This window comes from Spea bombifrons, chromosome 2 (assembly GCF_027358695.1).
Source record: "Spea bombifrons isolate aSpeBom1 chromosome 2, aSpeBom1.2.pri, whole genome shotgun sequence".
In the NCBI taxonomy this organism is placed as follows: domain Eukaryota; kingdom Metazoa; phylum Chordata; class Amphibia; order Anura; family Pelobatidae; genus Spea; species Spea bombifrons.
In genome coordinates, this window is record NC_071088.1 from 71096507 (window position 1) to 71123511 (window position 27005).

The 27005-nt window shown below is 36.9% G+C and overlaps 1 protein-coding gene across 1 annotated transcript; it reads left to right on the forward strand.

The window, feature by feature from the left end:
- MAN1C1 (mannosidase alpha class 1C member 1) lies at positions 1-27005 on the forward strand. Its single transcript, XM_053454720.1, has 13 exons — positions 1-245; positions 3788-4457; positions 11784-11880; positions 16059-16174; positions 18268-18348; positions 18798-18892; positions 19472-19595; positions 20462-20555; positions 21387-21502; positions 24248-24467; positions 24867-25039; positions 25652-25767; positions 26666-27005. The coding sequence occupies exons 2-13, from the start codon at positions 3912-3914 to the stop codon at positions 26769-26771; spliced, it is 1884 nt and encodes a 627-aa protein (XP_053310695.1). The 5' UTR covers positions 1-245; positions 3788-3911; the 3' UTR covers positions 26772-27005.

The window sequence follows — 27005 nt, forward strand, 5'->3', positions numbered from 1 at the left end:
AAATTGAGGAGACAGATAAAGCATCTGTGTGGGGGAGCTGGCAGCTGGCTAGATTTTTTAACCATAACTGTGTTTTGTAATCATGAATGTAGGTGATTATGCATCACGGGATTAAATTGTCTATTTGGAATATAAATGAAAGATTTTTTTTTTTTTTTTTTAATGAAGTCCACAAAATGATTCAATTTTTTTTCTTTCTTTAATGAGGCATGAATTCCGTTTTTGCAGAGGCAATAAAATGTAAGGTAGGTGATTTTTTTTTCATTTAATTGGAGGGAATAAACTGAAATTTTTATTTAATTTTTATTTTTTTTCATTTCTTTTTTACATTTTATTTCAGTGTTTTTGCCCAGGAGTCATAAATCAGGTGCGTTCGCTAAGGACTTGTCCATGGTGCTGAAAAGAATTATCTGTACATCTCGATATTGCAGTTTAAGGCAAGAATGGAGTCAAAGGATAACAGTTATCAGTGCAGCATTCTAGATCTAGGGAGTGCTTTGATTCCCTCTTTTTAATATTTATTTGTATTATTCTTACAGAGTCTTAGAACTGTTTAATTGATTAACTGACTGCCTTTAACATAATGAATGTTTTTTTTTCTCTCATTCATTTACACACACTCTTTAGTTCTTACTGAAAGGAGCCTTTACTATTGTGGTATCATGTAATGTTTACAGGAAAGAGTTAACTGTAAACTGTGGAAAGGTATATTATTATATTAGATAGTAAATAAATATTAATAATAGTTAAAATACATCTTTGATTGTGGCCTTAATTCACAGATTTCAGTTCGAACGTTGCTTGGGAAAAAAAAAAAATAGAATCATTTTTGCATTTTAGCAAACCGTAAGTCTTTACTACATATAGCTATTGATCCAGAAATGGAATATGTGGTAATTGTATGACTCTGGGGAGAAAATGTCCATGCCAAATCCAGTAAATCACAGTTGGTTCCTTCCCTTTCGGTCAATATTCTCGCTGGCTGTGATTGATCTTGATGAATCCGACGTGTTCCTGGACCAATAAACTGCTAGTCTTTGTTTACCTGATCAATTAGAATGTTCCCAGTATTAGGAAATTGACCACACTTCTCTGTACAACAATCCTTTGTAAAGATAACAGGTCTGCCATTACAGTCCAATGCTGATGAATTCTCCAGCATTACCTACCTTGAGGTAGAGGGTTTTTTTTCTTGCTAAACCCTGCAGTCAACTAAAACCACTACTGACCAAATATGCTTGAACTGAATTATTTAGTCGCTCAGTATAATTTATTATATTATTTAGGGTGAACAGAAAGACTTCTTTATAAAGACTTCCTTCCCGGAATCACAATTTCAAACGTAACCCCACATTTTGTCCACAATTGTCTCATTATGTTAGAATTTCTTCACGGATGTGTTGCACATGAATTATGTAAATAACTTTTGATGGGCAATCCGATGTCTCACAATGGGTCCTCAGACAGAACCTTATAATTCTTGTGGTCTGTTATATCAGATATCGTCGGCACAAAGCAGACTGGAAACTGAAACACACAGTCCAAATGAGGTTCAATAAAACCAACCATTCATCAGCAATTGGGATGTGTGGATGATCGTGATAATGTAATGAGTTTTTGTTCCATTCCTGTATGAGGTTTAACAAATGTCAATATTGTTGATGGAAGCTCAGGCTCATCTGAATGGCTGCACAACCTAGGATGAGCAGAATGAATTAGATTGCTTTCTATAAAAACAGGTAGAGTTGCATTGCATGTTGGCAGTATTTAGTGATGCAATTTGTTTGGACAACATATTCATAGATGTAGAGTTGCACAAGCCTTCAAGATCTCAGATGTCTGTTTCGCAGAAGTGGTGATAGCTGTGCTACTTTTCTATTTACGTGAGCTTAGCTCCACAAAACAGGGAAAAATTTCAACAGCACAAACTTATTTTCCATGCATTTGATACAACTGTCCCCTCATGCTCAATCATTCTGTAATGTGTAACCCAACGTCACACCCAACAGTAATAATATGCAGTGCTTGGAATTGGAAAAGCAGAAATGACACACTATATTAAAAATTAACACTGTCGTATTTATAGTCTAAACCAAAGACAGAAAGAAGTACATATTTCTTAGGAACAATTTTGGAGCAATTAGTTAAATGTGGAGCAATGATAAGAAATCGTTCTGTTGGTTGCCATGGTGACTGCTCTTATTTTTGACAGTATGTCTTTCTATTATTATGACTCCTACAGTCATGAAGCACTAACAGACCAGATTCCAGCGCGACTCCTGTCTTAGCACAGGTGATCATTAAATAAGATGACTTTAGTGAGACAATCAAGAGCTGCTTGTCTTAGTTAGCCTAGTGCTTTTTTCCCACCTAGACACCATTTGATCTTTCTCTCAAAATATTCAAGATGTATCCATAGACTTCTCATAAGCCTTTATCACCTCCTCCCCCCAGCCTTTCACATTGATCTGCATTCTGCTCTTCCTCAATTTTCCAGTTAATATAACCCAAGCCAGTGTAAAGACAGGCCAAGGACTACATTTATCTCGCGGTTACAAAACAGATGATTTTTTGGGATCAGTGTAGGATGTTTAAGCATGACACATTGATGCAGTTGACAGTAATCCTGCATTACAGTGTGTTTTGCAGTCATGCAGAATTACAACATCTCTGTTTCTGTTTCGTAGTCTGTCTTGTTGTGTGACATTTTATTACATGGCTCAAGGAACACAATCCTGTGTATGAGTATATTATAAAATCAAACATCAGAATTTGTGCAGTAAAATATTTCAGAAACCATTCCTCCTAGGAGCAAATCATCTTGGCAATAATATGTTTGAGTGGCTCCTTTGCTCTTACAATTAAAACAAGTGACAGAGACGTGTTTAATGGGTTAGTGCATCACATGACGCCAATGGTATGTTTAATGGTGCCTGGTACAGCTAAAATCTACTAATCACAGAGCTAATGGAGCAGTACATAATAATGACTGTAACATATTGAATATGTCAGGCCCTCCCATCACCAAAGTGTACAAATGACAGTTCCAAGGTTCCTGCTATGATCAAAGCGACAATTCATTGTTCAATGGGTCATTGTCTTCTAAGTGCGCCATCTAATTTTGAATGAGCTTTGCTGTCTGGAATAGATATATATTATTGTATCCTATTAAAAAATAATCATTTAGTATGATTCATAGAACTAAATGCATAGGCTAATTACAATGTGAGAAGTATTTAACTTTTTTATTTTGTTGTTTTCTTTGTTTAATCATGTCTTTAAATATACAAAAAAGTAACAGCAGATAAATGGAATTGACATGGAAACAACATTCCTATTTAAATTTAATTTAGGAAAGAACTAAATTAAATTTTTAAATTTTTTTTAAAATGTTATTGATTAGATTAAACAATTTGATATAATAACCAATAGAATATTAGGCTACTGGAATATTTAAAATTGTACCAATATAGGCCATTATTCCGCCAGTAATTCATCTATATGGTTTTCTTGATTAATGGGGAAGACTGCCTATAAATACAAACACAATTTTTTTTAATAAAAAATACACTTATCTTTTTACTAGAAATACAGTTTGCTATACTTCTTAGAAGGCATTAACTATAATTGAAATGGTCTTTGGTTGACGCTGAGACCTTTTTTGGGGGGCAACATACAAAAAGATTTGGTGCAGTCTTCCAGTGATTTCCTACCCCGCTCTTCCTATTACTATCTGTTAATATAAAATTTGTTGTCAAATTTAACATTTCCGTTTTGTGTCTTACAGCTGGACAACCATAAAGGAAGGCTTTATTGAAAACAGAAGCTACATTTCTATGCAATGGAAAGGCATTTCTTAATTAATAAACTCATCAGATTTCAGTTGAATCACTAAAATCAACCTAAAAATAATGTTTCTAAGGAAAATATCTGGGATATTCCCAGCTGGCTTTGGACTTCGACTTTCTCAAAAATTTATATTTCTTTTGTTTTTATCTGGCTTCATTACGCTTTGCTTTGGGACTTTGTTCCTCTTACCAGATACATCAAAATTTAGGAGGATATTTTTATCTAGTACGCAGAACCAGAATGTAGAAAAATTACATAGTTACGCTGGGAAGAAAATAAACAAGAAAACAGTGGAAGACCAAAAGTCTGTACTAAAGAGTACAAACCATGGGAAATCCAAAGATAAATTTGAAGCAGGGGAGAAACCCCTTGGATTTATAGCCAATCGTGATAAACTGGGTGAAAACCAAGATGTTTTCCTGAACAATGAGCATGTGGTGATTAATGTAAAAAGCAAAGAAAGTGTGATTCCTACAGATCAAAGGAAACCATCTCAATTTCAGTTTGATTATAAAGCTTTTCAAAAAACTCTTAAATATCCACCACTGGGTTACAAGCGTGAACCAGATGGTTCTGAAATACAGGAAAAAAGGAACAAGGTCAAAGAGGTACATTTTTTACATTTACTACTGTCGTATTTGGTTCTATAGTATAGTTCATTAAACGTTTTGTGTCGATTGGCTGGCTTTGATTGACTCTACATAAGACTCTTATGGCTCCAGCTGTTTTTAGATGCACCTCTCTTCAGCTTGCTAGCATTGTAGTCTGACAGTAGTACTGATGTGAAGCCCTGATTTAGAAACATATGGTTGATGTAAGGAACATGTACAAAAAGTGGGTCTAGTGCAACGATTTAAAACTTTAACAATAAAATGTCCCTTGATGTGGAGATAAGTTCACTTTTCAAACACTTGGTTTGGTAGATCAGTGACAAGGGACCAGAATAATGGGAGGAAGAATTGCCAAAGGGATGGGATCAGTCAGAGATATACCCTGTGCAACCTGTTAGGAGAAACACTCAGTTCCCACCAGGAGTTTGGCAGCAAACAATGTACAGAAAGTTTCTGGGATAAGCCTGAAAGTAAATAATTTGAATGAAAGGAGAGCATGACTGTGGGCAGGAATGGGCATACTTCCATCATTCCCGTGGGCCATGATTCTCTCTTCGGAAGAGTTATGTGATGGGAGGGTTGCCTGAGGCCAGAAGGAACACTTTCTCTTCTGAAGTTGAAAGATCTATCGATTTCCTTCCTCCTGCCCTCCCTGAAGTTATTAGTAAATATTTGGTCATGGGGTTATTTGTGTTTGTTTATTAGTTGCTGGTATAGTATGGGAAAAGGCCATTGGTAATATGGCATTACTAGTGGTGCACAGGCGTTGCAGGCTTAAGTGCCGGAAGCTTCCTGGGTCATGAGCTCAGGTAGAGTACTTGGCACCCAGGACGGATCCTATATTCCTACTATACTCCCACACTTTAAAATGCAAAAACACTCTCACTCACTCTTACACTTTCTTACTCATTCTCACTCTCACATTGTAACTCACTGTGCCAGATGGAGAATGCTAGTGGGAGAAGCAAAACACTTATACCAGCTCATGATTTTTAGGAGGAATCATTTGAAAGTGAGTTAATTGTAAGCTTTGTTAGCAGTTATGAAATGTTGTTTAATTATGCTAATATGTCACAGTGTGCAGAAATAAGAGACATCATACAGTGGTCATTTAGTAACCACATCAAATGTAAACTGAGGCTTTAAATTTATATAGGATCAGTGTCTTTATTTCCTAACCAAAGGATGCCCAGGATTGAGAGTACCACAGTCAAGTTCCTAGGTATGAGTACATTAATTACCTGTCTTGTTTTAGTTAATTACTAGGAATCATGATGACCTTTCCATATGGAAATCTGTAAAAATCATTAAGAGATATGCTGTTTTGTAGAACGTGTTAATGTGCAGGCAGTAAAAAATGTAAATTTGGATTTTAGATGTTGTAGATTTCTGGAACTCATGACAACATGACTTCAGCCAGGCAGAAATTGGCAGAGGGCATCACAAAGGCTCTACTCTTAGCAGTATCTATGCTGACATTTGCTGACTGGGCCACTTCTGCTAAGCACATAGCCTATATGTGAGCGCTGGCTTCAGTTGGCAGTATAGGATTTTACATAGAATACAACCGAGTAAGGTTTAAGTTCTTAATGACTAGATGAGCCAAATGGCTCTATTGCACTGCCAGATTATGTGTTTCATTATTTCAAATGTAGTAGCTGTACATTTCTACAAAGATGGATTCTCCAATTGGTAAACTGCAGAAATGTTCATCTTATATAGGTAAAATTCCATAAACAAATATCTGTAGATACCAGTTTACTCAAATTCCAATTATAAAACCTCCAACAATACTCCATGTTACTAGTCCTGTTCCATAAACTCTAATGCAAATACAGACAGATAAGATTATTTGTTACCAACCAACAATTATTCTTTTTAGCAAATTATAGTATGCTGAATTTAACAGACTATATATAATGATTATCCTTTTTTAGTGTTGAACATAAGTACCGTATTTATCGGCGTATAACACGCACTGGTGTATAACACGCACCCCCATTTTAACAAGGAAATTTGAGTAAGAAAAAATAAGTTTAAACTTGGAAGCTATGAACTTAATGTTGGAATAATGTTTATAACATTATAACATTTATTATAATGTAATAAAATAAATAAAGAATAAAGAAAAAGCACAAAAAAAACTTCATCAGAATCACTGCTATCTGGGAAACCACACACACTCAGACACACACACAGTAAGACACACTCAGACACACACACACACTCAGACACACACACACACTAAGCCACACACACACATAATAGAACACATTTGGTGTTAACAGTACAACCTCACATACCACTTCAGCATGTAAATGAGTTATAGTCTACCACAATGAGAATAATGGCAGACATAACTTAGAAGGGGTTTAATACAATATTAATAAAATCTGTAGGTTAGAATTGAAACAAAACTTCTAATCAAATAGGTGTGGTATTTTAAAACACATTATATATATATATATATATATATATATATATATATATATATATATATATATAAAATCAAATGTGCAGCAAAATTGCGCACTCACCCCCACTGACATGAACTTCATACAAAGAATACCGAGGAGAGGACAGCATCCTCATGTCTGGACGGAACTTTTTACTTTTTGTGCTGATGCCGGGGCCGGAGTGACGTCATCACCCGGCTCCCGGCATCAGAGAGGGCGCGCGAGAGAGCTGTGCAGGGGAAGATTGTGCAGCTCTAGGATTTATCGGCGTATAACACGCAGGTAGGGTTTCAACTTCATATTTTAGTTTAAAAAAGTGCGTGTTATACGCCGATAAATACGGTATGTACTTAGATAAATTCATGCACGTTTAAATCATCATATGGTTCAGTATAAGCAGTGAGAAGCAGACGTCATACATCAAGCATACCAGGGGCATACCTACAGTAGAGTATTTGGGACCCATGACGGATCCTATATCCCTACTGTTCTCCCATACTTTAAAATGCAAAAACACTCTCACTCACTCTTACACTTTCTCACTTGCTCTTATACTTTCTCACTCTCACATTGTAACTCACTCTCTCACCCACTATCCCACCCTCTCTCTCTCTCTCAATGTCTTCTTTTCCACAACTCTGCTTCTCTTCTTGCCTCTTCTTCTTATTAATGCAAAAGGGCTAAACTTCCGGCCACACCCTCTCCTCCAATTGGTGGAATGGATGATAGGTTGTCTCCGTGGCTCCTCCCTTTCGCAGAAGTACTCCAAGAGGCCAGAATAATAAAGGCAAATTGGCAGAATAAGAGAAGCGTTTCTGTACCTTTCTTTCCTTGCAAATCTGGCCTTTCTAAACTCAAACCTTAGGAAGACCTTTGTCAGACCTTCTCAGATACAGCATAACCATATCCTTATCCCATGTATGTTAGAATTTCCTCAATATGTATGCCTCTACGAATCCTGCTGGGAGGCTGTTCAACTTATCTACCACCCTCTGAATAAAGTCAATATTCCTTATGTTACATCTAAGCCTCTAGTTTTAGATTATAGCCTCTTGTTTCCTTTGGAAAAAAACTTTCTGAAAATCCTTTATTTATCAATGTATTTAGCTGTAAGGGTATCTGACTTATTTGGCTGACAGTAATTTCATTTGTAGGTTAAATTGTCATTTCAGTGCCAATTTGATGGTGGAAAAAGCAGCTGAATAGGCATTAATGATTATCCAAATTGCAAATGGCTGATCTGGCAGGCAGAATTTAATATATACTTTTATAGTTATAGCATATTGAAATGCCATGATCAGCAAGAGTTTGATGACCTGAAAAATATTTTTTGGATGTCATCAAAGTGCAGTCATAGACAGGACTTTTATGTTGCTTTCCAGGTCAATATGTCTTAAAACATTAGGGAAGAAAATCCTTTGCTGTTTGTAGTTAAATGCAATCGCTCATTTGGCATGTGTTTTACATAGTATGTGTGCACATGCAACATATATTTGCTGCTTCCTAAATACAGTTGTGTATTGATGGATAATCCATAAGGCAATAGACCCTTTACTGCATACATCCAGGGCATCTGCCAAGTAGGGGGCACTGCCAAGGGCCATAGCAAACCTTCCAAAGCTGTGGATGGAACCCTCATCTGTGACAATAAACCCTAGCCATCGTCGCTGACTATCCTTATTGGAAGGTTCCGGGGAAGCTCTGCTACTGCCCGCTGCTATGTGGACGTTGTATCCCACCAAAGAAACTGGAGATTCAGGGGATAACGAGATAAACTATTTATTAAAGGAATATTCAACCTTTTATCCAGTACAGATCAAATGAGGACAATAAAACAAGTAGATAACAATTCAAATGGGGAATTGAGACACGATAACCAGTAAAAAATGAAGGTTGACACAGAGGGAAAAGACAGTCAATAAGGAAGAGTCACTTCTTTAGAGCGGCCCTATGTTATGCTATGGGGAATGGCGAGTCTTTGCAGGAGGGCGACCAATCGGAGTAGCACCTACTTTCTCCATATAACTCCTAGGGGATCAACATAGGCAGCCCACGTTAACTATTACTGTATGCGGCCACCTGATGACAAGCCCAGGGATACACTTACAAGTACTCCTGCTCCCATCTTGCCCATTCTGTCAAAGAATCTATGTGTGAAACCCTACCCTACCTTTTCCGGGGCCTGTTAGCATCTTCGTCTGCCTCTATTGCTGTTTTAGGTCACAGCCATTTCTATTTTTTCAAGAGATGTTAATGAGAGTTGTCTGCTGTAGCCAAGCTGTGTTGCAATCTCTGCCGCTCCACAGGGTCCATTAGAGCAATGCATACAGAAAGTGCATGATAAGCATAATTCTGCAAATCACACTTGCAGCATAATATGTATAAATGGAATTAGCAGCCAGATGTTGTGGTTAATTTTGTTGGGTTTTTTATGTGCAAAGAAAAATTAACAAATATTCACATAATTTGCCACTTGTATGGCTTGTTTCTTTACTTTAAATTATTTGTTCCTACATTTTCTCACGCTTTGAGTACTTGCCACACAGAAATTACCCTTATTATGGCCAATTACAGTTCACCCTTGAAAAGAAACTTGACATTTATTAACACAGTAGAGCAGAAAGCAGTAAAGTGGGAGGTAGATTAGATGAGTGGCCAAGACACAAAGATATTTCCATAAGGCAGGCTGAAATCTTTTATTAGTAATATTTCAAACATTAGCATATGCCATGTTGTCAATACACATCGTGCTGCCTATGTCCCTGAGAAAGGGGTCCTTAAAAACCTGTACACAAGTGCTTCATTTTTACCTAAAAAATTTTCATTTTATTAAAGCTTTGAGGCAATAGAGCCGTGTAAAAAAAGCCACCTTATGAAGAGATGGATTGAAACTACCCCATCCAGAAGACATGCAGGGAAAGCGAGAACTTTACAAAATGACCGTAAATTTACAAAATTACATCTGTAGTTATTTAGACATGCTGCTTAGTTTACGTTTAACAGTCACTTTAATTGGAGTGCATATCAGTAGCTTGTATCGATTGTCTTGTCATTGTTGCAGATGTGCACACTCCTTTCACAAATTTACTGCCAACTCGTTTATGCTCGTGAAACAGTAACAGGCAAAGGCAGCTTCTGGCATTCCAGATGTTGTTAAGTCCAATAATACCACACAGCAAAACTATAATCGCAGTCACTTCTAATCCTCCCAGAACAAGTCCTGTAAACATCAGATTTAGTATGTACTCGGCTGTGATCATTTCGTTATAAATGAAATATGTTACAATACCCCAGCTGTACCGTAAAAAGGCCACTAGTTATTTCAAACCTTCACATTATTACTATTCATCTCAAGTCATTTCATTTTTTCTGTTGTTCACGTCTAGCAATGTACTGTTTGTTGACCTACTATAATTGATGTACATCCACAGTATCTGGCAACATGGGGGCGCATAGCCCTTAATGTTGCATGAGGGTGTTGGGTGGGTTGGGGTTAATAGGGCGGGTAGTAGCACGAGCGCATTTTATTTCAGCTGTGCTTGGTAGTTAGGTGAGCCGCTGATTGGCTATGGGTCGTGTGAGAGATTAAGGCGGGAAACGTTAATAAGAATAGCACGGCACGGGTAAAATTGTTTGCACAAATCTGAGGTAACTAGCCAGCTTGTATTGCATTAGGCTAAGCTTACCACCCCCCCTTCCCCCCATTTAAAAAAAAAAAGTATTATTGACTTGTGGTTTTTATTGAGAGTATGGGTCACCTGCCCATTAGAGGGGGGTGGACATCTTTTCAATTTTGGTTGTAAGTCTGGCTAGTAGGGCTGACTTAATGGTTAAATTATTATGTATAAAGTTATGGTTATTAAGTTATGGTTAATAAATGGTTAATTTTAATTGTGGTTTTATTAAAGCCTCAATAAAATACCACAGCCTTTTTATATCCAAGTTCGTTTGTGTGTTTATTTAAGGTTATTCGCACATACACATGACTTTAGGAGGGATGGTCCATCCAAAGTGTATCTCTTTCCTATCCCAAATGCCTGCCTCTTTTAAGATCCCAGAATAACCATATTATTTGTCTTATAAAAACCTCACCCTGTAATATAAATAATTATTTAAAGGTCCTAGTAAAGTCCTGCCTGCTAGCCACATATCTCACCATGCTCTGTATGCCCTATCTGAATGGCCATAGCATACAAGTGAAAGTGGCAGGGCTGGCACTGTTTAGTATAGTCAAGGCATGCCCACGTAATTAGCAAGTAATACAGTGTATCAAGCAAAATGTGTACGACAATATGCTGAATGTGCACTAGACTCCACCCTATATAACCAAATGGAGAGACATTTACTTTACATTTACGGTATTTATAAAGTGCCGGCAGATTCCGCAGCCCTGTTACAGTCAGAAGAACAATTAACAAACAAATACAAAAACACATACAATAACAAACTGGTGCAAAGGAGAAGAGGGCCCTGCTCTTGTGAGCTTACAATCTAGTCACCATAAGAACCATAGAAAAGGACCACAGGAAGGACCCTGTCTGGGTGTGAACACTTTCCATAAGTTCAAAGTAGTCTAGGGGACACTTGCACCCCCGCCACCCTTGCCAGGTTTCCTCTAGGCAGGAGTATCATAAATATATACAGTATCATGAACCATTTAACTAAACACCTCCGAAAGAATTATGCTGATTGGCAACAAGCTGCACAACCTATAAGCAGTTTTCATAAATTGATATAGTTATAGTAAAATAGCAAATGGTTATAATTCTCCTTTAAAAGTGTCTGAGATGCATTTATTGAAAAAAGCAAATCGTTGACAACCAGGAAAATGTTTTCATCAGTATTTGCTATTTCTTTTCACCCGCAGATGATGAAATTTGCATGGTACAGTTACAAACAATATGCTTGGGGTGAAAATGAACTGCGCCCATTGACCAAGGATGGACACTTTGGAAGTCTGTTTGGTAAGTTATGTTCTCCTTCCTGTAAACTGAACAGAAATGTACAACCCAAGCAAAATGACATTAACCAGTTGCGCATAGAAATATATTTCTATGTTTAAAAAATTATTTTATTACAGTATAATGATAGATTCCAACCTAATTGCCATGGAAATCTTATATCATGCCTATTCTGAGAGCACATGAACTCCTTTTCCTATTTCAAGGGTAAAGAACAGCCGTTGCTAAGATACAAATTCTACAAGGCAGGTAGAAATGTGTCATTAAAAATATCTTTAAAATTGCAATAACAAATAAAACAATTGGTTTGACTTAATATGTAATACAAAGTTTGGTTTCAGATAAAACTGTGGTGTCACTGCTTGTTCTAATATATAATCTTGGGATTGGGTGTCATGTTGAAATTATTGAAGCAAAGAATCAAGGCTTAAAACTGTCCATTCTGTTAAACTGGAGATATGGATGAAGTATGATTAACAAAGTATGAAATTACACAAGGGCTTTCAACAAAAAAAATCTATGACTGCATTTTCTACGGCTATAAACCTTGTAACAGGCATAAGGCTATAGCCCCAGGATACTTGTGTTTTTCCATATTACTTTTTTTATGGCAAAAAAATGTGTTACTTTGCACTTGCAGTGTGTTTGACATACCTGCAAATTAATAGTAATGTAAAATGGTTTTACCCCAGTGATGCAATTTTATGTGTATATTGCGTTTACAAAAAAGAGTAGGAAAAAGGCTTGTAAAGGTACTGATCAAGTCAATATGAAATAGCATATCTATTTATAATTCATCATTTGTAAGTTTCTACTTAAGGAAGGAATGCTCCTACTGCCGATTTAATACATTTATTAAAAAGTAACTCTTGTGTAGGGTTCTGACTACCATATTGTCAGGTGAACCAGCTCCTTTTCTCCTTTTATGATCTCACCACCAACTCTTCGCAAGCTGTTCTGTCCACTTCCACTCCATGAATGCATGAATGCACCACTTTTATCCCCATAGGTAGAGGAAAAGGATGGACTCCATGTGAAGATGATATTTTACTTGCGAGGATGTTTCTTCATATCCCCCTTTTTTGAGTTTTTAATATATAAACATCTAAGCTTTCGTTGTTATCAATACCAGTGTATACAATATAAAGTTTTCATCCACTGTAGAATAGATTTGCAAATAAACGTAGTCAGGCATTTCACTCATGCCTTATTGTTTGATGGATGAAATGACAAGGTTTCAGTCCTGGTCAACTTGGTTAATAGTTAAGGTCTTTGGGCACTGTTTATATCTGGTCACTAATAAAGCATAAATGAGCAAGCCTTTGGAACAGATGACATGATGCCATCAGTAATCATTTTGTTCAGAATGCCACCGGGGAACTCATCAAAATCATAGAAGTATCTTTTTGGTTTTTAGTTTGGTTTTAATTAATTCTATTTTAGGCATATCTCACAACTGAAAGAAACTAAGTGTGATACTGTGGGGCAAGCCTTAAAAAGAAGGGGGGATTATGACAGAGAGAATCATGTGTGCACGGTCGGCAGACCTGCAACACAATAATGTTAAATGTTAACTGTCTTTTGATGTCATTTTTGTGTTCATATTAATTATCTTTTGATAATGAATATAAAAATGCTTAGAAAATGGCTCAAGTTTTTTTTTTAAAAGTAAACATGTTTCTGCTGTTTCCTTTAAAATGTCAGACACTGACACAATTAAACATGCAAATACTTTTGGGATTTCTGTGTAATAGTAACATGGGTATTGCTTTGAGGAAGATGCCAGTAGTCTTGTTTGAGAAAATGAGATTCAATGCACACAATTGTTATAGTTTTCAAATTAGACACTTTGAAACAATACTGTGCTATAGCATAATACATAAGGGACTTGGCATTGTGTGTTAGATAAAAAAGAACAAAAAAAACCCACGAACTCTCCTTCCCTTCCTGCTGTTTATTATTATACCTCATTTGCCCTTGTAGTCTTAGATCAAATATAATGATGTAAAACATCTCCTGATGCATGGGAGTGCCCCCACACACCCTGGAGAGTTTTTTTTCAATTCTGTGCACCCCCTGTTGTCAGAGTAGTTTGGTCTGCTCTTTCCCTCTAGCTGGTCTCCTCCCCTTCACCCTGGCAGCTGCTCCTTCACAGGCACAGACTCCTCAGAGAACCAGTGTTCATAGTGCAGACACAAGGTAGTTTGAAACATGTATTGTAGCTAGGATTGGTTAATACTTCAGCTGTTGAGACTACAGTTCCCATGACTCTCAGCCAGCCTGGTATGTTAAGCATCATCGGAAAGTGAGTACTCAACAGTTGAAGTGCCAAAGGTTAGCTTTTTTTATCATTATGGATTGGTACTGCAGCTGCTGGGGAATGCATATCTTATGATTCTCAGCCATCCATTTGGTTGGATGAAATGAGTTCCAATTTTAGCTATAACTGCTGCAAAAATATCAAGTGTCCTATTTGGTTCCAAGCCTTTATGTCCCTTGTTTCTCCCCTCTAACATCTTTTGTAATACCTTAGAATGATTGCTGCACATCACAGAACTACACTACACAACATTAACTTTTTTTGACTCCCATGATGATGAGCAGCAATATTGCTAGTTATGGGATTAGTAGCTGATAACCTTAGAATTGTACAAACACTAACTTTTGTTGACTGCATCTACAAATAATATTCAGCCAGCCATAGTGCATAGGGAATTGTAGTTATAGACTGTGGTTGTGGTGGCCTACACTACATGCTAACTATTTTTGTTGTTGACCGCAGCTCCCACTATATACAGTCAGACCTTACTGGGTCACCACCATAGGAATTGCAAACTGGGGTAGTTGTGGTTTACTACCATTGCATACCAAATTTCTCATGTTGCTCAGGTACATGCTGGTCTGCAGCTACTATCACCATGGTCATATAATTTATCTATTAATGGGTAACTAACATTTGTCTCCCACGAGGAAACCCCTCTACTGAATCAACAAAGGTAGGCAATGGGGAGAAGGAATGGGGGGGGGGTGGAGAGGATAGCCCCCCCCCCCGGAAAACAATCCCGTGAACGTCCATGTCCTGTTGGGTTTAAGCCTAATATTTTTGATGAGATTGGAAAGCACGCGTTTTATATGTATATTCTGCCAGATAAAATGTGTATTGTTTTTTTTTTTGCCACATTAGAAAGAATATGCACCTTTTGTACTCCTTTGTTGTATAAAAAAAACAAAACTCCACAGCATGAATGAATAAATTTCCACTACACATACTCACGCTGGCTCCTTAGAATGCATAAATACAGACTATGCTAGTCACAATTTATTCAAACGTAGAAAACGAGAGCAATCCAGTAAAACAATTTTTTCTTTTTCATTGTAGCTGCTGGCACCCAAGTGCCATCAGCAGGAACATTGCCTAATGAGAACTACGGCCCATAATTAATACTGTATGCCTTTTACAGGGAATTACAGTCATTCTTTATACATCCATACAATGGATTTATTTTCACCTGTATTCAGTTTTTCTGGGCTCGTGTGTGTCAGTCAAGTTCTAGTGGTATAAATTTTAAGATTAATCAGTATGTATATATATATATATATATATATATATATATATATATATATTACACACTAACTGATCACTGTATTAAGTATACCTTGCTAGTACCAGGTTGGACCCCCTCAGAACTGCCTTCATTCTTCGTGGTGTATAATTAGGATAATAAGGTGTATAATTAGTAATTATTAGAATTAATTAGGACTGGTTCATTTATTAACAGTTGTTATGTTATAAAAAGATATTTAATGGAAGAGAGAGAGTTTTAATGGCTCTTTGCTTGAGCCCTTTTATTTTGTATTCATTATTGCTTGAGTGTTTTGCTATATAATAAAACATTTTTCATTGCATTATACATTTGAATTTAAATATTTGGTCATATTTTACTGGTGTGAAGAGATTGGCATTCTACCTGCACCCCACCATTTATATTGATTTGTTTTTTCTTTTATAACTTCTCCCCTTGCTGCTATATTCTATATGTTTTTATGTGCAATCATATGACTTTCTTACTTGAACTTTGTCCAAAAATCCACCTGCAAGGAACTAAACAAAGAATTGAATAGCACACTGTAGTGACTGAGTTGTACCTCAAAAATCATAAAAATACATTTCTTCTACATAGGAGGACTGAAAGGAGCTACAATAGTGGATGCATTGGACACACTTTACATCATGGAGTTGAAGGAAGAATTTGCAGATGCAGAGAACTGGATAGAGAGCAGTCTTGACCTGAATGTGGTAATATTTCTGTGACAGATGGAAGCAATGACCCATGTGCATTTAAGAATAAATTGCCAAAGTACTTACTACAGTGCTGTGGAAAAGCAAATTTATTTTATTTATGCATATTCGTCACCCTTAAATGTTTTAGATAAAATTAATTGTAATAGAAGACAAAGAAGGATTTCATGTAAAGAAGGAAAAAGGCTATACAAACCTACCTGGTCCTATGTGAAAAAGTAATCGCCTCTTAGTTACTAAATCAACCAGTTAACCAAATGTAATTGATAACTGGGTTCAATTTCACTAGATGCGCCCAGGCACGATTCCTGCCAGCCTTGTTGAATCTAAACATCAATTAAATAGAACCCGTCTTGCAAAGTGAAGTAGGCTAAACGTTTCAAAAAGCAGCAGGTGATTCAGCAATCTAAATAAATTAAAGAACAGATGAAAAAAAAAAAAAAAGAATTGACATCTATCAGTCTGAAAAGTGAACCGCAGTGGGAGACACTATCTACAAATGGAGAAAACTTGGAACAGTGATGAAACTTCTCAGAGTGGCTGGTCTACCAACATTCCTCCAAGAGTGCATCGACGACTCTTCCAGGTCACAGGACTTACATATAAAGAAACTGCAGGCCTTGCTTGCCTCAGTTACGGTGGCACAACCAGTTATTAGGTTTAGGTGGCAATTACTTTTTCACATGGGTTTTGATTAACTCTTTGCTTTCAATAAATAGACGACATCAGGAAGGGGCAAATGCTTTTTCACAGCACTGTATGTTGGCATATAGATTTTAAGACTAACTGATCATTCGTGCAGAATAAGAGGGTTGTTAAAATTAAATTTATACAGTTTTTTGTACCCATTTCGCTTTGTGTGCAAAGCTACATTCTTCTGATACGTTGCAGCAAGACAATCAACATAAATCTTTTGTGATAAAACAGCCTATAAGCTATAAACTTCATAAACCTAAGGAATTGTTTTCTGTTGAGCTTTAATGTAATAAATGTAAGGCGTCATACAACAGAAGGCGCTCAAGAAAGCTTATATAGTTTACAAGAAATAGGTGCAGAATATTACTGTACAATACTCAAAACTGTGTCTCCCAACACAATAAAATAATAGAGATAAATTGATAATGGCGAGCTGTACAACAAATAAACACCTAATTTACTAGTGTATATTTTATGGAAGTTTTTAATACAAAATATTTTTTTTTAAAAGTCCAAATATGTTGTATGGAATAATGGACAAAAAGCATAAACCACACGAGATCCACCAATGATTTGGTAGCAATTGGCTACCTTATAAAGGGTTGGATTAGCTGTAAAATATATAATTCACACAGATTCAGAGCTTTAAGGCTCAGCATACCATTCACACACAGCTTTACAGTACTAACAATCTCCATATAATCAATATATAACATTCAATATGCAGTTTTAAGGCTTGGTATGTTATAGAAAACAATAAGAAAAAGTCTCTGGATATTATTCATGCAGTGCATTAGAGTTCCAAAGCTGCGCATGCCATACCCACAGAGCATTTTTATAAGCCAAGGGTCTGCACATCATTCAGAAATAGCATTAGAACTCTAAAATTCTGCTTATTATTCCCACTGCATACAACTTTTATGAGACATTAGAGCTCCAATGTTTTGCATATCAACCACACAGAACATTAGGACTCTGTGGCATTGCATATCATCCACACAGAGCATTAGAGCTCTAAAGTTCTGCATATCAATCTCACAGACCATTTGGACTGTAAAGCATCGCATAGCATTCATACACAAGATTAACTCTATAAATATCTGTATATTATTCATACTGAGGGCATTAAGTCTGTATATCATTAATATTGAGCATTAGAGCTCTAAATCTTCTGATATCAATCACATATAACAGAAGGCCTCTTTATATCATTCATAAAAAAGTATTATGGCCCCATATCTCAGCATATGAGTTAAGGCATTGCAAATCAGCCATATACAACACAAGAACAGACACATTTTGTATGCCATTCATACAGAACACGAGACCTAGGAGGCCCTGCATTTCATTCTTAAACGTATGTTATTTTTATATCGTATTTTTTTTATTATTAGAACGGTGAAGCCTCTTTGTTTGAAGTGAACATTCGATATATAGGAGGATTGCTCTCAGCCTACTTTCTGTCAGGAAAAGAGGTAAAAGCTAAAATAACATCACAGCGATATAAATGTTTATCTTAATGCAGAAAATACATACACGGGGTATATGAGTGATAAAAGATTTTAAAAGGTGTGTAGAATATGATATTTTATAGGCTTGCCCTGCTACCAATTTAAGCTGCATATTACATGATCGTCGTTGACAAATACTTTGTAGTATCCATATGCTTCATTAATTACGGTTATATAAGAGTTCAGTCTGAATATTTACACAATTAGTTCTTTTGGAGCCAACAATCACCTTTATTTGCTCTAACACAGCAGTAATAACTAGATTATTTGAAAAGCCTTCATATTCTATTTTGATGTATTACTAGTCTTATGCATTTACATCAGAATTGTATTTAATGAATTTGAAATAATTACATATAATTTTTTTATGTTACCTTTGCTTAGTGTATAAATAATATTTTAATTTGTTTCAGGTCTTCAGAGAAAAGGCTATAAGTCTTGGAAAGAAATTGTTGCCAGCATTTAGCACGCCTACTGGTATCCCACGTGGAATCATCAACCTTGGGAAGTAAGAATGTGACTCCTACTTGTTAAGTAGCATTTTTAAGTCAAAACAAACCTTACAGTAGAACCTGGCAGTAGACACACACACAGTAGTCTTATATTACTTGAGTCTGGAGAGTGAACATTTCTAGGTCACATTATAACCTGCTAAAGCAAGCATGATAAATGATGAGCCTCCAGAACAGAAAGGTTATGGGGTATTAATGAATGGAATGGCATGGTTTTGTGGGATTCAAAGGGGGACTGGCGATCGAAAAAAGGGAGGCTTGGGTGCTCTGCTTGGATATTTAGTGACATTAAAATTCATATACATTAGAGTGTTGAAACCTATTTAAACAGTAATGTTATTAACTGTATGGTTTCCTTAGACAATGTAGATCTATGGTAAAAAAACAAAAAGTTATCCATTTGAAATTAAGTCTATTACTAAAATATGGACAGCCCAGAAGGGCTAAATCGTTAAAGTTGTGCATCTCTTTTCACATGGCCTGTTATGCCATTGTTTTTTCATGTTCACATAAACCCATTGCTGCAATGAACTTTCTCTCCCTAGACAAATATGTCATTTATTTTATATTTTAAGTGGATTGAACTGGAGTTGGGGCTGGGCCTCCGCAGGAAGCAGCATTTTGGCTGAATTTGGCACTTTGCACTTGGAATTCCTGCAGCTCAGTGAATTATCTGGAAACACAGTTTTTACCGAAAAGGCAAGTATTCCACATAATTACTAAAAAAAAAAAATACTCAATTGTGTGTCTGACACAATTACCTCAATACGTCCTACATAAAAGCATTCTGGCCCTTCAAAATGTTAGTCCCAGCCCATCACAAATATTCATTGCACCAAACAACTGACCTCATGATCATGAGTGACTGGTACAGAATTGCTATATTCCACCCAGTGTGAGACTGAGTTACTGTTATGTCAGTACAGAGCACAGGCCTGCAGGTTTGGAGTAACACAGAGAGTTTCAGTCTTAAGACGAGACTAATCTAATGGCGTATATAAACATAACTACCTGCTTATATATATCCTAATGTGACACAGCATCTTAGGATGTAGCAGATGTGATACTGCCACTTACACAGTTAGTTTAGTTTTTATACATAATATGGGTCACATTTTATACCATACTTTTCATTCAGACCTAATTTTTGGGGCATGTAGCACAAAGTACTTGAAACTTGTCACAACTCAAAACATATATATGGCTTCTTAGAATTTTGCAATTACAACATCTTTACACGGATACCCATCATGTGACATTTAGAATTTACAGGTATTTGAAAACATAAGATAATGAATGTAGATATTGTAGACAAATGACATCAATGGATAGTCATTGGAGACACCAGTGTGTCTGACTCTGACCATGCTAGCCTTGGAAATGTTATCCTTTTGCTAATTTCATGCAATCCGGTTATTAACATTGTGAGCAATGTCTTATCTATCAGCTGTTGTGTTTGCTACCCTCAAGGCCATGTTGGACAATCCAGGAATATGTACACTTGGTAACACAATTGATATCATTGGGCATACTTTTTAATGCAGGGTTGTCTCTGGATCTTTCAGGTTAATACCATAAGGAAAGTATTAAACAAAATGGAAAAGCCTCATGGACTCTACCCTAATTACTTCAGTCCGGTCAGTGGAAACTGGGTCCAACGTAAGTAGAGTAATATCAGTTACTTGAATTGCGTTTGCACAAATCATTAATACTCCATGTTTTTATATGGCAGTTCTAAAAGATTTAGTGTTATGGAGACAGTTTTTATTAAGAAATCTACACTGTTCTTAGAAGGTTCAATTGATTCTGTGCAAAATAGTATCTTTTGAACAAGAGAAAGCAGGCTGTTTGATATATAAAATATATAATGAGAAAAAAAACCCAGAAAAATAGTTTGTCAGGTTAATAGGTGTCTGGAAGATCAGAATTTTCCTAATAGTCTGCTAATTCTCATATGTAAAGGGACTAATGGCATTTCTCAGCCAGTTATACATAGGACTTTGTAAGTACTCCGAACAACCGCTACATGTGTAAACCATCTTAGACGAGGGCTACTGAAATGGTGAATATTCTGCAGGATTCAGTAAAGTCTAAGGGAACTCAATATGTATTGCTTGGAGGAGATAAGATATGATAAAAATATTTAAATACTTAAAGTACAGGATAGAAAAGCATCCTTGGGTATTTGGATGGTATAAACGGGTGGTGACTCCCAGGGTAGCAAATGGATCCATAAGTGTATAGTTTTAAATGCCAATTGATTTCATAACCGCCATTATCTCCTGGATTGGTTTCTAAACAGTTTTTTTTTCTGTAACATTTGATTGTGAGCCAGCAATGTTATAATGATAATGTTAAAACAAACCAGAATAGAATAGCTATTTATCTTGAACGTATAAAAACAAGATATGCAAGCATGTAAATTAAATGCCAGATTACACTCCTCATCTTCCTTCCCATATAAATGACTTGTCACTTCTCTCTCCACAGACCATGTGTCACTTGGAGGACTTGGTGACAGCTTCTATGAATACTTAATCAAGTCTTGGCTGATGTCAGCGAAACAAGACGACGAAGCCAAGAGCATGTATTATGAAGCCGTGGAGGTAGCAATTACTTATTTTTCTTTTGCAAGTGACTCCCATACATAATCTTCCACTTTAATGTGTGCTGAGTTTTTTTTTTTTTGCAGGTACTGCCAAATGCCGACTGTCTACAAATGTGTCCAGTCCTGTTCATTTTAGAGTAAAAACAAAAAGGCATAGAGAAGGGAGATAATGCAGTTTTTTTTTTTACCCAACAAGTTATGCTGGCTGTATAAACAAATTAAGAGTACATTCACTTAGTTTTTAATGTCTATCAAGCTTTAATGTTGTTGCTATGGCTCTTTATTGCTTTAGATAAAGTTTGATTTGAAACGTAACATTCCTAACGACAAGAAAATATGACACTGCAGTTTGGATGCTGCTGTGTCTTAACCACTTCACGACTACAGAACCATATTATGTTATTTCAGTTTACTGGGCTTTAATGCCTGTAGAGATGGTGTAATATATTTCAGCAAAAACCGCATGCTGCCAAACCCTTGAGCATGCTGTGTGAAAACACGGGGTTTCTTATGTTGGGGCATAGCTATCTCTCGGCTTTCATTCCATAGGTCAGGTATAGAAAACAAGTACAGCGCTGTATTGCACTGACCCTCTAGGACACGAAACAAAGTCATAAATTCCACCTTCACAGAGGAAACGATCTTGACATTTAAGAAGAGGACAATAATGATTTTGACTCCTTGGCCGTCATTACATTTTTATGCTCATGTACCGTGTCGTCAGGCACATCCTCCAAATGGAAAGTTTTGTTTGCTGATCTTGTTTTGGGGTGTTTGCTCAAAAACAAAATCAGAAGATAAAAGCCAAGCTCCTATACCTGATTTATACAACACCTGTCTAACAAAACAGCTATATACACTGATCAGCCATTACATTATGACCACTGAATAACATCGATAACCTTGATATCATGGCACCTGTTGGTGGGATATATTAGGCAGCAAGCAAACATTTTGTCCTCACATTTAATGTGTTAGAACCAGGAAAGTTGGGCAAGCGTAAGGATCTGAGCAACTTTGACAAAGGCCACATTGTGATGGCTAGAGTCAGAGCATCTCCAAAACTGCAGCTCTTATGGGGTGTTTCTGGTCTCGAGTTGTCAATACCTATCAAAAGTGATCCAAGAAAGGAAAAGCGGTGAACCACCTACAGGGTCATGGGCAGCTAAGGCTCATTGATGCACGTGGGGGGCCAAGGCTTTCCCGTGTGGCCCATTCCAACAGGCAAGCTACTGTAGCTCAAATTGATAAAGTTAATGCTGGTTTTGATAGAAAGGTGTCAGGACACACAGTGCATCGCAGTATGTTGCGTAGCTGCAGACCAGTCAGGGTGCCCATGCTGACCCCTGTCCACTGCTGAAAACGCCAACGATTGTCATGTGAGCATAAGAACTGGATTACGGAGCAATAGAAGAAGGTGGCCTCGTCTGATGAATCACGTTTTCTTTTACATCACGTGGATGGCCTGGTGTGTGTGCGTTGCTTACCTGGAGAACGTATGGATGCATTCAATGAGGCCCCACCTCACTACTTACAGGACTTAAAGGATCTGCTGCTAACGTCTTGGCACCAGATACCATAGATCACCTTCAGTGGTCTAGTGGAGTCCATGCCTCGAAGGGTCACGCCTGTTTTGCCGGCAAAAAGGGTACCTACGCAATATTAGGCAGGTGTTCATAATGTTATGGCTGATTGGTGTGTGTGTGTGTGTGTGTGAGTGTGTGTGTGTGTGTATATATATATATATATATATATACATACAGTAACCTGAGTAAACACAAACTGCAGTTTTTAAATGATGCAGAAGGAAAAAAAGCTATATGTGAAAAAGTAATTGCTACTTTACATACTAACCAATTAGCCTAATGTAATTGGTATACCAGTGAACCACGGTTAAAAACATTATGTGCAAACCTAGAACAATTGGAAGAGTGGTGCACCTTCCCAGGAGTGGCTGGCCTACCAAAACTCCTCAAAGAGAACATCGACGACTCATCCAGGAGTAGGAGGTTACAAAAGAAGCCAGACTACCACGTAAAGACCAGCGGCCCTCACTTGCCTCAGTTAGGGTCAGTGTTCACAATTCCACAATTAAAAAGCTAACACAGCATTCCACAATGAGAACATTGTACCAACAATCAAACATGATGGTAGTATGATGGTCTCTGCTGCTTTGCAGCTTCAGGACCTGGGTGACTTGCCATAATTAATGGAACCATGTATTGTCTCATCTTCTGAAGGAGAATGTCCGCCCGTCAGTTTGTGACTGAAAGCTCAAGCACAGTTTGGTTATGCAGCCGAACAATCATCAAGCATGCAAGTGAGTCCACCTCTCAATGGCTCAACATAAACAAAATGAAGGTTTGGAAGTGGTCTGGTCAAAGTCCTGACTTGAATCTGATTGGGATCCAATGACATGACCTTAAAAAAGACAGTTCATGATCAACAACCCTTCAGTGTGGCTGAATTAAAACAAATTTGCCAAGAACAGTGGGCCAAAATTCCTGCACAGTGATGTAAAAGACTAATTGGCAGTTATCGCAAATGTTTAATTGCACTTGTTGCTGCCAAGGAATTAGGTTGGGGGCAATTATTTTCTCACATGAGTGGTGTAAGGTTTAATCATTAAATTAATTGATCATTTAAAAGCTGCACTTTGTTTACTCACATTGCCTTTTGCTTATATTTGGGTGATCTGAAACATTTAAATGTGAGAAATAAGTGACTTTTCTAAATGTTGCAGGCAATAGAAGCACATCTTATCAGAAGGTCTCCTGGGGGTCTCACATATATTGCTGAATGGAGAGGAGGAATTCTGGACCACAAAATGGGACATCTAACCTGCTTTTCTGCAGGAATGTTGGCTCTTGGAGCCAATGATGCACCAGCAGAGAAGAAAGAGCATTACATGGAGGTAGCTGCAGAGATTGCTCACACATGCCATGAATCTTATGTACGTACAGGTATGAAGTAGTCATATCTCATATCAGTATATAGATATGATATTTGCACATATATATTGTAGATGTAGATTTCCCTTAAGAAGCTCTAAATATATTCAATTGTTGCTCCATATTTCGAAAGACTTTGACTTATATACAAGTGCATGAAGCGTTGTAGTCCAGTGGTCTAGTCTTCAACAAGAGTTTTGTGTAGAGTAAAATAAGGAAGGGATATAGGATCTTCATGAAAGGGCTCCATATGAGATCAAGGCTTTTATTTTGTTTGGGGGTATTTGTTTTCACTTGTAGAAATGTTGTTCCTCAGCCTTAATGTCTGAAAAAGGGCTGTGCTTTAAAATCCTAGAGGAGTTACTTTAGCGGCCACAAGTTGTACTTATCCTATTCTCTATTTTGTTTTAGAGACCAAGCTTGGGCCTGAGGTTTTCAGGTTTGACTTTGGAGCTGAAGCCACATCCACTCGATTAAGTGAAAGATATTACCTATTGCGTCCAGAAGTGGCGGAGAGTTATCTGTACTTGTGGAGATTGACACATAACTCCAAATACAGGGAGTGGGGTTGGGAGATTGTACAGGTAGGACAATGTGTGGATGATTGAAAAGGCATGATATAAATGGTGTGTAAACATCTTGGATACAACGTTTCATGCAACCTACCCATACTATTCAGTAGAGAATAAGATGTGTTACTCTTATTCCGTGAAGCATGAAAACATTTTTACAATACACCAAGTCATCAGCAACAGTACATCTTAAGCTGTGTATCCCGTGTGATTTTTCTGTCTTTTTTTGACTGCTTATCAATAACCTGCTAACTCATTATCTGTTCCCTTCTACCCATATGTTTTTCTCTTCCTGCTGCCCATGCAGTTCCAGTGAATAGAACATCCAAGATCTAGTATTTATTTATGCTTGTTGTCAATGCAACCTCTGACTAGCATGCACTACTGCAGATCAATCCAGCAAGATGAATTATTAATTACAGAAGGAAAAGTGGGCTTACTATGTGGACTGAATGGTTATCATCTGCTGTTAAGTACTCTGTGCATTTATGTTTAATCTACATTAGTGAAGCTGTGAGGTTTTATACAGAAGCATTATAGTCTGTTTTTAAAATGTTCATTCTGACTAAATGAGAATATGTCCATAAATGTTTCGTGTTAATATTTATGGTATACATTCCCCAGGCCTTAGAGAAGCATTGCAGAATTGAAAGTGGATTTTCGGGCATTAGAGATGTTTACGCGGCAACTCCAAACTATGACAATGTTCAGCAAAGCTTTTTCATGTCGGAAACATTAAAGTAAGTGTTAGCAATCAAATATATCACTCTACAACATGAAAATAGATACTGTATATTATATATTGATTGTCATTTATAAATTATCAACACAATGTGTCCTTCCTTGTGTTTACTATATTCTCTACAAATATATATTTTTTACTTTTCCTATCTTGTGCTACCCCTGTAGAGAATTTAACCATAATGCATCGTAGGCTACATCCGGTGATGTAACAATAGGAATCTAGGGTGAGATGTAACTGTGATTGGGCCATAAATCCTAGGGGGCTATGCTACTCTGCACCTCCCAGAATCGGTATACCTGATCATCTAACAGGAAAGAAATGACATCGATTGGTCCATCACCTCCTTCTGTCAGTGTGTTGCTCTGGACTTAAGGCGATGGAGTCCTATCCTATGTATACATCAGCAATCTGCAAAAGTCTTCTTCAGTATTGATGTCTGCTCTGTTGATATCGATACTGATGCCACCAGCCGTAGCATCTCATGGTCCCCCACGTCCCTTGACACTAGTGCTGGGTCTATATATTTTTTCGGTCACGGATGTTAAATGAGTAAAAGATTATAATAACAATATAGATAAATACAATGCTAAAAAGCCATCTTCATATCACCGATAACTAGTATCTTTCAGTTTCACAAGACATTGTTCAAGATCACTTTCACATATCCTGCTCTTAGTAACGACCCCTCCTAGCATTATGTGACACAAGGTAAGGGCACATAGTAAAACTAGGCTGTGGATCTAAATATTGTTGTTGTGTAAAAATCCCAGACACAACATTGGCAACTTCTTATAACACAATTATCACATTAAACATTATGTTCTTAATTTCTTATAAATATATTAAAACAGTATTTCACAACATCTAATAATTTATTAATGTATTTTTAACAGATACCTCTATTTGCTGTTTTCTGAAGATGATTTGCTATCATTAGAAGACTGGGTTTTCAATACAGAAGCACATCCGCTACCAATAATTCATCTAAAATTAGTTTGAAGCACAAACTATACACATCTGTTTAGTGTTTGTATATGAAGTTGAAACTTTCATACAAAAATATATTTTATGAAATACCAGAAATTGAACAAACATACAGCAACAAATTATCTGATTTGTTAAATTCAGCACTAAAAGAAACAGTGGCCTTTAGCAGACAATTCTGCCATTAGTACAGTTTTATAAATAGTATTCTTACTGTATTCGGATGCATACATGATAGATGTTTCTTCT